This window comes from Diorhabda sublineata, chromosome 9, assembly GCF_026230105.1.
Source record: "Diorhabda sublineata isolate icDioSubl1.1 chromosome 9, icDioSubl1.1, whole genome shotgun sequence".
NCBI lineage: Eukaryota > Metazoa > Arthropoda > Insecta > Coleoptera > Chrysomelidae > Diorhabda > Diorhabda sublineata.
The window spans coordinates 16616149-16633136 of record NC_079482.1 but is presented as its reverse complement, the minus strand read 5'-3'; the positions used below and the strand labels follow the sequence as shown (position 1 = coordinate 16633136).

Sequence of the window (16988 nt, the reverse complement as noted above, 5' to 3'; positions counted from 1 at the left end):
CTGGTCAGCTAGTTTATTAATATAATATTAAGAAGTGTTACGGTTCTATCGTTTATTTTTATTGTTATACCCATTTCAAGTTAAAATTCTTAACAAAGTTAAATTGAATTATACAAAACATTATCGAAAGGAACGAAAAATATTAAGTGTACATTGTTTGGATTACGAAAGTAATTTAGACACAGCATATTATTCGAGAGAATATTTACTGGCAACCACGAGTAATTAAAGTAATGACAATAGTAGTATAAATACTCACTAAGACTTACTAAGAGCAGAGTTCGTACAAAAAAACTCGCAACATCCGCTGTCTCATATTCATGATTACGTCTACGTCTTTCAAAATAGTATTCTTTATTAATTTTCATACATATAGTCTTAGATCTTTCGATATAATCATTTATAGACAATAGATTCCAAAAGAATTGGTATTGATATTAAAATTGTGACAAGACTACTTAACAATTGATTGTACATACAAGTAACGTAATTTTTGAATTGTTCATGGTGTTTAATCTGAACTTTCTAGCAAATTCTCATCTTGACTCTAGGACACCTTATAGCAAATGAGAAAAATGACATGTGTTTTCCCGAGCGCAAATCTAGTGAGAGATAATTATGTCATTTTCTCACGTTTTGTACACTGTACTTTTATTGATGCATTGTTTTTATGTGTTCAAAATGAGGTTTGCAATTTAGATACATAATATATATCACATTAACTCATATGTAGATTTTACTTAAAAATGTAATTAAGTAATATTTAACAATTTATGAAATTAATTCATTGGCCGAGGTCGAAGGTGATGGAGAATTGAATTTTCAACCCTCATGTCGTTTTAGTATTAAAAGATTTGATCCTGCATTAAATAAAATAGTCGAAGATGAACTTTAGCCTGTATATAATTCCGGGAACATTGGAAAAATTTACCGTTTTGGTAATTAAAAAAAATTGTACATGGTAGTAGCTTTTCATATTTTTTGAAAATTTGATAGAACTCCTGTGACTGTGAAATATACTTACGTGCATAGAAATGGGCCTACTGTAAAGTTTTGACTTTAACTATATATATTTTTTAAATTATTCAGGAGATCAAAAAAATTTGCTGTTTGAAAGAAAATTTAATATGCTCTATTGTGGGTATTAATTTATGAAAACTTATTTCGACTTCCTATGTTTATCATTAGGCAGATTGAGCTTTTTTATTATTAACATGAATATTTCATCTCTCATATGATTCGACGTAGATCTCATCAAGTTATTATTTCTTGTGGAATAGCTACTCTTCTTCTGCAAAAATAAGCAATAATAAGGGATCGAGTTTGGGGTAGAAAGTCTAGCTCGAATTCTTCTTTTTAGAGTATCCCATAAATGTTTTATCGGATTTAGGTATGGATTGTATGTTGACCACCCCATAACCTGAAAACCGAATTCTGCAATGTAATCTTGCGCGATTCTGGCGGTGTGCGGCCTTGCGTTGTCATGCATAAAGGTAAATTCGTCTCCAATGTAGTCGGCGTTAGGTATCACATGAATTACTAATATCTTCTATATCTATCAGCCGTTAAACATCTTCTTCCGTGAACACGGTCGCCCCTACGAATGAACACAGGGTTGGTTCGTGCTTCTATAGAAATTGCACCCCAGATCATGCACTAACCACCTTCATAAGCACTCCGTTCTTCAAAGCAGTAATCTGCAAATTTACCCTCTTCCTCTTTGGTACACTTTCCTTTCTCGGTCGTTACCATAAAGGCATATTCTGGTCTCATTTGAGAACAGAACAGATCCCCATTGTCACAACGTCCAATTCAGATTATCCTGTGCACACGTAGCCGTGCTTGCCGATGATCTGGAGTTAGTTTTGGATCAATCGCTCCTATTTTCACTTGAACGGCATCAAGGTAACTATCTTCTAATATTGTTGATACAATAAAGAGGTCATCACGAGCAGTTGTAAGTCGCTTTCTGCCTGTTCCAAGTCGCCTATAAAAGCATCCGGTCTCCTCTTAACGTTGGCACACTCTTCGAACCGCTCCGCGGGTCATAGTAATAGCTCGTTGACCAAGGCTTTTCGTGGTGTAATATGCTTTAAATTTACACACTTGAACACTATTGAGATTATAAAAAGATTTTAATATTTGACAAATTTGTTATTTTCGTTACAATCACAATCAAACATTTTTTCACCGGTTGCTACGCATATAAACGATAAGCCTTGCTAACGAATTTATAGTCGCATTAAAGCATATAAAAATATCTTTCAAACAACATATTTCGTTTTTTGATCTGATGGATAATTTAGAAAAAAAAATAGTTATAGTCAAAAGTTTACGGTGGGCCGATTTCTATGTACGCGAGTTTATTTTGGAACTACGCCTTTAGTATCGGGTCATTTTATTCTAAAGTCCGAATTTAAATTTACCATGTTATCAATTTTTAATTACGAAGTTCATCACAATGACATGCAATGTAAGGTAAATAGAAGCAGCTTGAAATTAACAACAAAATTGCAACCATAAGATTCTTTTTGGACATACATCTACAAGCAAATACTTTACGTAAGGTGCGACTTTTGGATGTAGTTGAATTTGAATATAATTCTAAACATACCTGATAGGTATTTGCAGCTGCCAGAATCTTCTGCTAATTTTTTTACATATTACGAATAATATAAATCAAAACATAATGTAAACGGCAGACGTATGAAACAATATTTTGTTTGTAAAACATTTTATAATTATCAAAAATGGGGTATTTTTGCGTCTGCGCCACCCCAGGTGGAAGTACGTTCTCATACTTAACTATTATTAAATTAATTATACAAAAAATTTCAACTTTGTGGTGAGTACCTTAGTCAAGGTAGCGACTATAAGTAGCAAATCGCTTGAGTTCAAAAAAGGTTAAAATGGTTTCTCCACAGCCATAATAATAGTTCATCAAATACTGTTTTATTTAGAACATTAATTCCTTTGCTATTTTTCTTCAGAAGTAATAAGAAGAAAAATTCAAGAAGTAGAATAATATTTTTTAGAAGAAACTTTTTAAATTCGTTCATTGTTAAGGGTGCAAGAGGTCGACGAAGATACACAGGATCCAAATCGATAAAGTGGCTAATAAAATGTTTAAAATGTTTGAAAAATACATAAAATACTTTTTATTGAACTTTGGAATAAAGTTAATATTTTGCTGGTGTGTAACAACGTTGAAAATTTAAAGCTTATAATTCTTCCGTGTGTCACATATAGAAATATATTTATTGGAATACCGCGTGTAAAAAATTGCGTTTTGAACTCCACGATGGTACGGAATGAGTTTGTGAATATTGGTAGGAATTAACTATGAACACCGTAAACACGTAGATGTCAAATGCTTTTTTGTATCACAACGATTTTATAGAAATCTAGCTTCATATTTTTCTATATGAAATAGTTCTAAAATATTTATATAATACTTAACCATACTACGGAATGTTGGATAATTGCATCATAATAGAAAAAGTTACAGAGGAGAGACCATAATAACCTCTAATAAAGCCCTGAATACTTAAAACGATTTTTCTTTTTCCCATGAAAATAAAACTGTGACATACTCGTACAATTGCACTTTAATTTTATTAGAAAATAATTTGTATTGAAATACTATTATCACGTAAGTAACAACAAACTTTTACAGCTTCCACAATTTATTACGGTTTTAAAAAAACATTGCCTTCTAATAACGCATGAAAACGTAAATGAGTGAGACAAGATGTAAAATTTTTATGAAAATCTCTAGAGATTTGCATCGATTCTTCGAAATCTCTGTCCAATATAATGTTTTTTAAAATAAAAGTATATAAAATAGAATCAAGAACATTTAGATGCATTAAAATAGAACTTATATATTATACATTATATTGATGTATGCAAAATCTATATGATGCTGCAAAATCTACGGTCCTAGTAGGAAAAAATTAGATTTTCTTGAGAAAAATTTTTTTTTTATTTGTACCATTCAATAATATCTATTTTTCTATTTGTAGCCTTCGCTAAATTTAGGAAAAATTTTTCCAGATCAACTCAGTCGTTCATACGTTCATACTTTCTGCACACGTGCCAACTAATCCAATTGGTGCATTCAAATATCTATTCCATATTAATTTTAACGATTGCAAAAGGAAATAATTATGCACAATCTTAAGCATAATATATAGTTGTGGACTGCAGCGTGATTGATACTTTTATATACTCATAAATAGTTTGAGGAAATGTGGGATAAAAGGTTAACAGAGTAATTGAAAACTGTTTGAAAACAATTAAACACACATCAATGTCACATCGGCTGATGTTTAAATCTGACGCGTTATACTTAGGCTAGAGCAAATCTTCCTTGACAGTGGTGGCTGGAAGGAATTTGATATTGAACGAACATCTAGAGATTTGTTTGTAGGTAAAATACTAAAATACGAATTAAACAACATAATACAGATTTAATGCTTACTAAATTATTTTAATACAAAGTAGAACCAATAAAACAAATTGTTTTTTTACAAATCACCACAAAAGTAACGCAAAATTTTCGGAGATAATCAGAATCGTGGAAGTTGTGTGGAATCGACCAACAGAAATAGTTGAATTTGCCAACTTTAACAAGGGAAAAAAAGCCTGACGAACGAATTGATTGAGGCTATAAATCGAGGCGCAACAACCATAATTCCAGATACTGATACTTGTGCTGCCAAATGGAAAACTGAAAACCAAATCATTCATGTCAGTACTGGTGATGGTGCAAGCCTTCTTGAGGAAAAAGTCTTGTCTGATCACTTGAATTAATATTAATTTTGTTTCCAATTGCTTTCTCTCCACTTCTGAATCATCCACTTTCTTTCATTCTAATTCATGTAATATATCTTCGAATATCTCTGATCCCGCTTCTTTCTGCTCTTACAGTTTTGCATTTGCATAAATTGTAACTCATAAAGCATAGAGTTCAGTGACATAAAACAAACTGAAAATTATAAATGGCAATTATAAGGTGAAAAATGTTATCTACCGTACTTAGGTACATGAGTTTCAAATTGATTAGCTCCTTAAACGTTTCATGAAAACATCCATCAACCTGAAATGAACAAAAATTTTAAAAAAAGCTTTAATGCACCAGTAACAATTTTTTAAATAAAAATGAAGATACTTATCTTGATTGGTTGGTTAGGTTTTTTGCTCATCCCCACGTCTCTTGCCGTTTCAAAGTCTTCACATTTGCGCTGGAACTCTTCGTTGATTATTGATCGTTGAAGAAATTACCATAAGGCTTTCGTTTCTCTCTCCCTCTCTCCCTGAATGACGCAAACGAGCTGATAGAGAAAACTGAAATTTTCCGGTTTCGACAGGGGTACGAATGAAAAATTTGTAGCTTTCTAATGGTAAAAATTAATTCCATTCGCTTGTGGTGCATACAAATGGCGATAACAATATTTGACTAACTGAATATCATATAAGTCATTGATTTACATCGGAAAAACTACTGATCTATTTTTTTATGGTTTGAGCCAACTTTGACCAAATACAAAATACAAAACTGAAAGCAGAACCAATCGGAAAGCACAACGCACCTCAACAATATATTTTAGGAATGAAAAATTTTTACAGGTAAATAGTATTTCAAATGAAATAGGGAGGAAAGATCATCCAAAATTTATAGAATTTGAATAACTTTTCAAATTTCAATACCCATAATTACAAAATACAATTGGTAAATTCCAAAATCATAAAATAGATGGAAGCAATGGTATGGAAATCGATTTTATAAGTACCTATAATTATTTTCTTCGTATTATGAGCTTAATATTTCATTTCCTTTGGTTAGTTTGTTTTTAATGAATGTCAGGTAGTATTTATACAGTGCTTTTCAGATAAAAGTATCCACCTTTAATAACTTTTGTAATACTGGTATTTAGAAAAAATCCAAAAACACGTCAATTTATGTTGGAAGGGGCAAGCATTATGGCTTATTTAAACTTACTGGAAAAGCCACCCCCTCACCCCTAGCAGCATTCCCTTTATTTTTTTAAATTACTTTTCATATTTTTTATGTAAAATTTGGATACTGCTCTTTGAGCTGATTTCAAAAATGTATAATACTTGTAGGTTAAAGTGGTTAGTTTATGAGATAAACAATTTTTCTTTTAAGAGCACAAATTTTACTTATTATTTACTTTCACCTTATTTGCCTGTACTAAAATGGGTTGTACAACAGTTCAAACTCTTTAATCTTTTTAACTGTGCTATTTATTCTACTTAAAAAATCCAAACAACAAAAAACTCTACTTTTTATTAAAGTTTGACATTGTCAACTAGAATTTGTAGTCACTATTGATAGTGTAATTTGATACATTATTTATTTTGTTTCTCTGAAATGGTTTACTCTTTGCAAGAATGAATTGAAATTGTAGGTTTATACTACCAAAATAATAATTGTGCAAGAGCTGCTGCTAGAATATTTAACGAATTACATGACGGAAGACATGCAACTCATAAGTATGTAATTCAACTGATGGAGAAATTTACCACAACAGGGTCTGTTTGCAATAAAGTGCATAAGCGAGAGGGACTCGTAAATAACGAAGCAATCCAAGTGGCAATTTTAAGGCAAGTCAGTTTAGTTGGTGCACGAGTTGAATGAAGATGATTTTGATCGTCGTCTAGAGTTTTGCGAATCAATGACGCAAATTATCAATAACAATCCACAATTGTTAAACAATATTTGCTTTTCTGATGAATGCTCATGGTCATTAAATGGCTTAGTAAGTAGGCATAATTGTAGATATTGGGCTGAAAGTGATCCACATATTATGCGTGAATTCCATACACAACATCCCCAAAAGTTAAACGTTTGGTGTGGTATCCTAGGTGACCACATTGTCGGACCTTTCTTCATCAACGGAAATTTAAATGGTGAATCGTATCTTGAGTTACTCAGGGAAGGGGTTGACCCACGTATTACAACAATAATAGAAAATGATGATAACCTTTCCGAAGATTTACTGGTATTTCAACAAGACGGAGCTCCCCCACACTATGCTATGCCTGTCCGACAATTTTTAAACGAAACATTCCCCGCTCGTTGGATAGGTAGAAGGGGGCAGATGATGGAGTGGCCACCTAGGTCACCGGATTTAACACTCCTAGACTTCTTTTTATGGGGGTATTTAAAAACAAAAGTTTATGCTACCCAACCAGAATCTCTGGATGATTTACGAGAGAGGATAGAAAATAAATGTCGACAATTAAATCCAGCCGTATTAAGCAATGTCAGAGAGGCATTTCAAAATAGATTATACCATTGTATGGAAGTGAATGGTACTCAGTTTGAACACTTATTGTAACTTCATAATAAATAGCACAGTTAAAAAGATTAAAGAGTTTGAATTGTTGTACAACCCATTTTAGTACAGGCAAATAAGGTGAAAGTAAATAATAAGTAAAATTTGTGCTCTTGAAAGAAAAATTGTTTATCTCATAAACTAACCACTTTAACCTACAAGTATTATACATTTTTGAAATCAGCTCAAAGAGGAGTATCCAAATTTTACATAAAAAATATGAAAAGTAATTTAAAAAAATAAAGGGGATGCTGCTAGGGGTGAGGGGGTGGCTTTTCCAGTAAGTTTAAATAAGCCATAATGCTTGCCCCTTCCAACATAAATTGACGTGTTTTTGGATTTTTTCTAAATACCAGTATTACAAAAGTTATTAAAGGTGGATACTTTTATCTGAAAAGCACTGTATATTTGTTTCATATCGAATATTATCCTGCATTTGTGATGAACGTTATTCCTGTTTTGATGTGACTAGCAATGTCACAAAGTTATCAGGAAACAATCTTATAAACTCTTATAAACTCGAGTTGAATGAAACGTAATATTGAAGTAAGACATCCATTGTAGTTTACTACCATTCTTCAGATTCCATTATATATAAAATAATTACTTTTGCTGTTTGGTGATTATAGTAAAATATTTATGTTGTCTTTAAATGAATTTTCCATAACAAAAGCGCAGTTGTTTGAATAAACTCATTTTGAATACGTGTCAGCTGCTTTGGATGATCTAGAAAATAATGTTTACACAAATTCTTTCATAAGTTCCATAATGATTTCGAATAAAATATCCTACAGTTTTTATTTTCATTTGAGAAAAAAAATATTCATAAAATTCTTGTAATTTTTGTTTTTTGTCAAGCGATTATTGACAATTAGTAGCGACTTAGGCAATAAGGCAGTTTTCAAAATTGATTGATATGTTTCAATACAGAATAAACGAATCTAATGGTTGAAAAGCTTATTATTAGTCGAGTTTTACTCAATAACTTTTTTTTTGCAGACTTCAATGGAAACTGATCGATGCATCGGTTCTCCCGTCCCAGACCGTCCTTCAAGTACCCAAAGCAGCCGATCCTCCACACCATTTGCACTTCCTTTCCCTACAATTCCCACTTCTCTTCTTGAAGTTGGTCTAATGCACAGTGCTTTGTTAGGAGAAGAAATGTTTCGTTGTTCCTCATGTATGGCCGCTTTTCCTTCGTTATGGTTACTAGAACAACACACGGCATTACAGCATATAGGAGCAATTAGTTCTTTGGAGAAGCCATTTGTTTGCGAACAATGTGGACAAAGTTACAGGTAAATCTATTACATTTAAGAATATGTAACCCATAAGCTAACGAAGTTATTGGTGCTAAAAAATTAAAATTTTTGTGTTATAAAAATATTTTTAAGTAATTACAAATAACATTATATTCACGGTTTTCGAAGTGAAAAAATGCGATACGCGCTAAGATCAGAAAATGATGTTACATAGGTACACGGGGTCGTATTTTTATTTTATTTACTAGAAGAAATCCAGACTCAAATTTTCATGTATAATCAACTGGAAGTTATACCAGGCCTACTAAGGTTTGACAAAGAGAAAAATATATATGTAATAGTACGTAGGTTACTACTTAAATTTTAAGATATGGTAACACTGATGTGAATATGTCAAATCTGACATTACCATCATTAAGTTTGATATTTTTATTGTCATACGAGTGGTTTTTGAGTTGTTTACAGATAATTGGAACATTCAAATGGAATTTAATCGCGAACATTTTCGTGCAATGATTGTCTATGACTTTCGACGTGGATTAAACCAACAACAATGTGCCGAATAACTCACTACGACTTCTAGTGCTGAAGCACTATCTCAAAACACTGTTTTTCGATGGTTTTCCGAATTCAATCGTGGTCGCACTTCGTTACAGGATGAATTTTGTGAAGATCGTCCAAAAACGGCTGTTGTGCCAGATAACATTGATGCTGTGCGTAAACTGATATTGCCAGATCCTCATGGACATACCGTGAAATTTAGGCATACTTGGGCATTAGCTTCACTCGTATTTGTTCAATACAGCATGAACATTTGACTGTAAGGGTCTTTCAAATTGAACTAAATCCAAACAAATCCAACTATACGCACAAAGCACTTCGAAGCAAATGATCGTCAGTTTTTCCGAAATAACTAGATATGTGCCAACTAGATTAGAGCAATTATGAATGATACACTAACATTTATTTGACAGAGGTATTCGAAAAAATCAGAGAAACCATTTGCAAAAGACGAATCATTCTCCACCACGACAATGCGAGCTCTCACACATCAGTTAAACAAATTTTCATTTCTGGACACTCAAAACATCAATTTGGTGTGTCATTCAACGTACGTATTTGGCTCTCAAGGATTTCTTCTTATTACCGCAGATCACAAATACATTGTGAGGTCAACGTTTTTCTACACCCGAAGAAGCGGTTGATGCGACTAAATCATGTTTCGGAGGTACCTCCATCAGAATGGAAAAAATGTTTCGAAAATTGGTTTTAACGCATTCAAAAGTAATTGATCTTAATGGAGAATATTTTGAAAAACAGTAAAGCTATATCCAATTATAAATATTTGCTTTTGCTCATCACAAAACTTCGTACATTATACAATTAGTGCAGTATGTAGTTATATAGGTAACAAATAATTCGCTGCCTCTTGTTTCTTTTATAATATCTAGTGGAATTAACTGCATTTATTTGTTGCTATTTCATTGATTTCAAAATTATTTTGATATAGAAAAGTGTGTCGTTATGGAAATCACCCGTTGCATTATGCAAATTGTGAATTTGAATTCGTTGAGAAGTATATCGTTGTGAAACCTATTGTCAAATGAATATCATGTTGAAATTGGATGTCGATATCTTATAAAAGTAATATACTTGTTGGCAAAATTATAATACCAACAACAAACTGTCAGCAAACAAAAATTCTCTAAACCAGTTTTTCTTTAATCTGTTCACCTACTCGTGGGAGTACAGATTTGCTGATTTGTTAACAGACTTATCGCATTCTATCACTAACCTCTTGATTCCTGAGTTTGTTTTTTAAACTTTATTTCTTACCATGTCCAAAAAATAAAAGTCGGGCGGATCAAAGTCGGTGACCATTGGAGTCCACAACTTGAAAGAGTTGTGGTGTCTCTACATATTCAGCGGATATGAAATTTTGGTTTCGATCAACGACAAACATGAAATGCTCATGCATTTCTTCGAACCATGAAATTGTACGATCTGCGTTCAATGATTCGTTAAATAATAAGGAACTAATTATAGAATCGTCTAAAATCCCATATCAGACGCGCACTTTTTGAAAATAGGCTATACATGGACTATGTATTCTTGATGATTTTGAACATTATAATAAATTCTTATAACAATGCCAGTTCGGATGAAAAGTATGAGGTTAAAAATGTTAAAAGATCTAACAATGGAAATTTACCTATCCTTGTCGAGTTCATCTGTTCTTCTTTGGGAATCACTAACATAGACAAACAAGTTTTTTCATTATTGAGAATGATTTATCTTAGCAGTATTCAGAAAAAAGAAATTACTATCACTTCTTCAAATTTGAGGACGCTTACACTCCTATTCAAATCGCTAGGTTTCCGTTATGAATTACCCATAATTGAAAATAACACGTAGAGAGCTCATAGGATGTCGAATCTCAAACTTAGACTCCCAATTTAACTTCAAAAGTTTTATCTATATTTTTTAATATTGATACAAAATACTTACATATTTGAAATCTTTGTGGTTGTCTTAACATCATTTCCTCATCAAGTTTAACAAAATGAGACATAAACTTCTGTTTATATTGAGTGTTACTAATAATTAATAATAGGTACAAATCTCAAAATTTATACAATTAATAGAAAATTCAGTATGTTGGATGAATCTGACGGTTTCTATCTGGTTCGATGATGATGAAAAAGCTATAATGCGGGTTACCGTGTTTCAACTTATGTTGTAAGAAAATGGTGTAAATTTAAGAGATTTTCCAATTTTCAAGTAAATTGTAATACCTTCTTGGTGATTTTTGCATAATTACAAACTGTTAATGTTTACCTATAAAGGCCGATGTGACTGGAGTCGTCACTATGCAACTGGAAATTAATTTTGTTACATATATCGTATATAACAGATAAGTCAGGGATAGGTAAATTAGTACCCGTGAAGATTTTTTCAATATTTTAAATTGTGTGATAAGAAACATCTATGGGAGATAATAAATCTGAGAAAAAACAATTTCAAAATCACATACAATTGATTATGGTATATGGATTAAGTTTAACATATACATGCTATCATTAAAGCATTTAAAATCTAGATACCGATGCTCATTTGGAACTTTGCTTGAAAGCTACACTTCACCTACATCTAGGGTAATATAAAGATAACTGGTGATATGCAGTATTAAGATTTACATTAAAGTGGTATGTATACCCATTGTCATAAGTTCAATTAGAATTTGAAGCAAAAAAGGGTCCCTTCTTCATAAGTCAGTCATTAAATCTGCCCTTTGCCTACCTCTCAGTTAAGTGATAAATATATGTAATACAATTTAACAGATTTGGATGTTGATACACTGCGAACATCATTTTGCAAAATAAATCAAGTGAGGAACTTGTGTTAATTGATAGACAATATAGATGTAATTATCATTTTTGTCGATCTGTGGAAAGCCGATTTCAATCACAAGGAGTTGATATTGATCACTTTGGGAATCTATTAGCTTACTTATTAGCTTTTTGATTCTGAGGTAGTTTACTCAGCTAGTTAAAAAAGATTGAATTTCACAATTTGGCCAAAATATTACTTTTCAATTTACAGTTAATATTGATTTAAAAGAAAAGCTATAAGTACAAACTTACTGAACAAACTGATTACGCTACCTCTACAATAACATTCACAACTATACTGTCTGACGCAAGTTTCTATAACCAAGTTATCGTCTTCAGAGAATGAAGGTGAACTTAAACCAATTAACTTGACTTATCCATTTATACTTAATATTTCCACCAATGAAATCATTCCGCGGAAACTGATTCCAGCGAGAAAACAAATTGATAAAATTGGTTAGGTACTACAGCAAATGTTCCCTGGTTTCATTTCAATTTTGGAAAAAGGATTTTTTAACCTATGACGGTTAATTAACCAATTCTCTTAACAGAACTATTGAATACCACCACATCCTCATTAAAAGTCTTATTCTTATTGTATATTTCGAAGTTAAGTGGAAAATAAATTGAATGATGTACCAGGTCATCTTATGTTGGATGCAATGGAAGGAATCAGCCGGGATGTACCTGTCCATAGCAGTATTTTTCTTAAATACAAACAAGTTACCAAAGTATCTGAAAATAGTGATTTTCTGTTATTCTCCATTTCATCGGTAAACTTTATGGATGAATTGAATTCTAAAATTAAATCTTCTACACTTCTCGTTTTCGTATGAAATGTAGCGAACATATTATCAAAATAGCTGTGCCATACCCCGAGATAATATTGACTATCACTAACGGTTCCAGAAATTCTATTTTAGACGCGAACCAACTAATCTACACTAGTGAGTATCACCCTGTATGTTCAAATCTTTGTTCAATTAGTATATTACACCACAAAGTTAAATCTTTGGCCCTGCGTCTCGGGTATCATGACGAGCAGGACCGAGATTTTAACTTTCATCCTTGCTACTTGGGACGAAAGAACGTACTTTCGACCGAGATATGAAGAAAAAACTGTTCTTTGATATGAATTCAACACTACATATTTTCAGCGACGAAGATTTTTTGATTATTGTTAGATTTGAAATTATTATCAAATAGATTTTTGATAGTTTGCAGATGGTTATAAAAAATGAAATATACTGTAAAAGAAACAAAAATAGCTAAAACCTATAATTAACAGCAGTAGTTCCTAAAACATTTTGAATTTTAAAATGAATTGAGAGTTAATTGTATATAAAAAATTTACTTCACAAGTAAAACTAATTAAGTATTTTATCAATTTCGTTATATCGTTAATTATCATTTTTATTGAGACGAAAAATAACCAAGTATAGTTTTTAATATATTACCGTTTTAGTCCGGGAAAGTGAGGCCAAAATATTAATCTAACATCTATTTTTACTCATATAGAATACTATGTCCCTAATCGAAAACATATCGATCCACGGTCATCCTAAACTAAAATGAATTATAAATTCCACAGCATCTTGCAAGTACAGTTTAGCGCACTTGTGTCTTTTGCGCCGATAGCTTTTTCATTTTTTCACCCAAAAACAAAATTATAGGAAATAACATGCCCCATAACATTATATAAAGAGCTTTCGAAACTTTTTTGACCGCGGTCCGATACCAAACCTTTAGAATAATTGTTTATTTACAAAACAAAGTTATTTGTTTAATCATTTCATGCAAAAATTGCAGAATAATTATATAACCAAAACGTTAGTAATTGAAGACAATCTATTATCATTTAAAATTTAAAGTAAATATGTTCATGTTGTTTTACATATTTGAACTTAGTGCAAATGATGATATTGTTCCTCATCGCATAGTAATTTCAAATTAGGAATTTATTATGTTAATTTTGATCTCAAATTATGTTCCACATCCAATCTTTTTCAGTACTTACTCACTTAGAATAGTTTCAATATCGAGAACGCAGTTTCTCACGTATACATGATGACAAAAGCCATTAAACATTGTATTCAATCGTTAAATTATCAACTTCTTGTTCACTAAGATTAAGCAGTCTTTCTTTTCAATATCAACAGAGAAAAGATCTTCAATTCACTTATTATTTGTAGGATTATGCGGAAAGTAATATTTAAAACTATTCATTAGCTCCGAAATATGTTCTTGAATTGAAACTGATAGTGTTTTAAGATGTAAATAATCTTTATCATAATTTGTTTCACAAGCTTTAAAAACTCTTTTTGAAAGGCTTTGTTTTCATGCAATAGTTTTTTATTCATTGCAGAGAATGTTTTCGGTATTTTGGAAATATTAACGATTAATGAAAATATATTTTTATTAATCAAATATGAAGAACCTGCGAGATGTAAACTAGCTGCGAAAGACAACCCCGTTATACCTATAATACAGGGAAAACTCGAGCGCGCATAATAAAAAAACGAAGAACATGATAAAGGCAGCAGATATGAAAACATTGAGAACTATTAAAGGAGTGAGCCTAAGAGATCGAACAAAAAACAGAGCCATGAGAGAACATCTGAAAATTCAGGATATAGTACGATTGAAGAGATCGAAACGGCGATGGGATGATGGAAGATCGATGGGTTAAATAGGCAAAGAATGGAAAACCAACTTCAAGGAGTTCTCCCGGCCGATCTCCTGAGAAATGACAGGAAAGCTGGACAAATCTCAAGAGGCTGCATAGTAGAAGAAGTAAGACTAAGACTTAAGAAAAGAGAAAGACGAAATATAAAGCTGCTATTAGTAATAGGTTATAATAATTATTGGCGGAAAAAATAGGTTACAAAAATTCATACATAACCTTGTTTTAATACACGTAAATTTACGGCGCACATACCGGAGAAACCACTGAATGAGGAATCGAAATTAGTCAATCCGAGCATACGAATTTAAACTTATAAAAGTATCGAATAATATTAAATTTAGAACAAAATGCGTGTTTCTACAATTTTTGCCACGATCCAGTTGATTATTTTTGTGACCCGGTGATGAGTCTTGCACGACACTCTGGAAAACGCTGTTATATAGGTAAATATTGAAAAAAAAAATTACAACCGTCAATTTTATGAAAATTATCCTCCAATAAATCGAAAATTTATTCATTTATGCGTCAAGTTTAATTAAAATTACAATCAGGCAATACTTAAAACTTTATTCAATTATTTATCAACGCTTAAATCAAGAATAAGTAAGTAAGCGTCAAAGACTGGATTCTCGAGTGCGCTAAGCTGCATCACAAACTCCAATGGAATGTATTAGAGAACTTAGAAAAATGACAGGATCGATATATTTTCGATAATATTCCTTATTGGGATAAGTTAATGATGGTTTCTTAACTTCCCCGGACTATATCTGTTACCGTATTGAAGTTACTTATTAACCTTAAGCTAGTCAATAAATATATAATTTAAATTCTCATGTCATACACTCAACATATGGTATTCGTGAAGATTGTTAATAGTGTTAGTTACATGTTTTTCATTGAGTACTAGTCAATCCAAATAACATGTGAACAATAGAAATCAAGCTTCAATCACGAAGTAAGTTAAAATATTTAGTCAGACTATGTTTATAAAAAGTAAACATTGAGTTAACTGCATTGAGTGTAGTCATCTTCCTTTCTCAATCACCAGTTTTCACTTGCATATGTGCTGCATATGCACTGGTATCGCTATTGTATTGTGTGTCGTCATTTTCTATTCGATGTCCAATTTTATGGTCTACTTATACTTCCGAAGCTATAGTAAATCAAGAGCTACCTTGGACCGTATGGGATTTATGTCCATATAAGTTTAGTTTTACTGTTTGAGACCGATTTGACAAATTTGGCTTGTAGAAAAATATTCGATGTCATAAAAAATCAGAACGACCCTAACCAAAAAGTGGAATACCGCAAAAAGTATTCAATAAAATCAAACGTATCGTTCTATGATGAGATCAAGGATATAAAACGTAAATTTGTTAACTGAAAGTGTTATCTGTGAAAATGAGGAAATGAAAAAGCAATGACTAATGGTTAAATGTATTTGACATGTAATGCTCAAAGAGCGGATGTCTGAGGAAATCTTTTGCAAATGGTAGCGAAAAAAGCAAGAGACAAAAAAGATGGAGAAATAATGAACGTGCTCATTAAATGTGAAAGTAGTTAATAGAACAAAGACACCTCGACAACCAAAAACTGAACTTCTCAAATTCTCCGTGGAAGCCAGTTTAACGATTTCCCATTATGAAATACTCAGGGAAACAACTGATGTAATCATGATAGAGAATGTATTTGAAAAATAAGAAAATATTAAATATAAAGGGTAGTCTAAACATAACGAACGGGTGATTGTGAATAAATTAATGTTTAGGCCCAATTGACGTTCAATGCGATGTGATGTGCCTAAGTATCTTCTCCTTTATCTCTTGAGTTTTTACTCTTGAATTACTAAGTTTGCTTTTAATTCTTCCAAAGGTGTCAAATCACATGTTAATAGTTGCCAATTAACTAAAATAATACGGCTTCTTTTCCTCGGTAAACTGTGTAACAAGTGGCATCGTCCTGTTCAAACTACGTATCGTACGGCTCAACACCCTCAATTTCTAACCATAAAAAGTCTGTTATCATCTCGCGATAGTGAACACCGTTCAAGCACACTTCTTTGCCGGCCTTATCTTCAAATAAATATGCCATAAGCTTACAAACAGTAACTTTTTGTGAATTCATAATGATGGACTCTCATTCTCATGATAAATATGGTATTGAAAAGCTATAGGACATTAAGAAAGTATAACCCGGCTCAGTTAGATCATCCATCAGCTGATTGCAGATCCTAGCCCATAACGAGATTCAGATGACAATTTCCAAACACCAATTTTTAGTTGAA

General features: G+C 31.9%; 1 protein-coding gene across 2 annotated transcripts in view; it reads left to right on the top strand.

Moving 5' to 3' along the window:
* LOC130449028 (zinc finger protein 408-like) overlaps positions 1-16988 on the top strand; it is a 135324-nt gene that overhangs the window by 108573 nt on the left and 9763 nt on the right. For both annotated transcript variants that reach the window (XM_056786660.1, XM_056786661.1), the window contains one exon: positions 8364-8662. In XM_056786660.1, coding sequence (XP_056642638.1) covers positions 8364-8662 — 299 coding nt within the window. The remainder of the gene's footprint in view (positions 1-8363; positions 8663-16988) is intronic.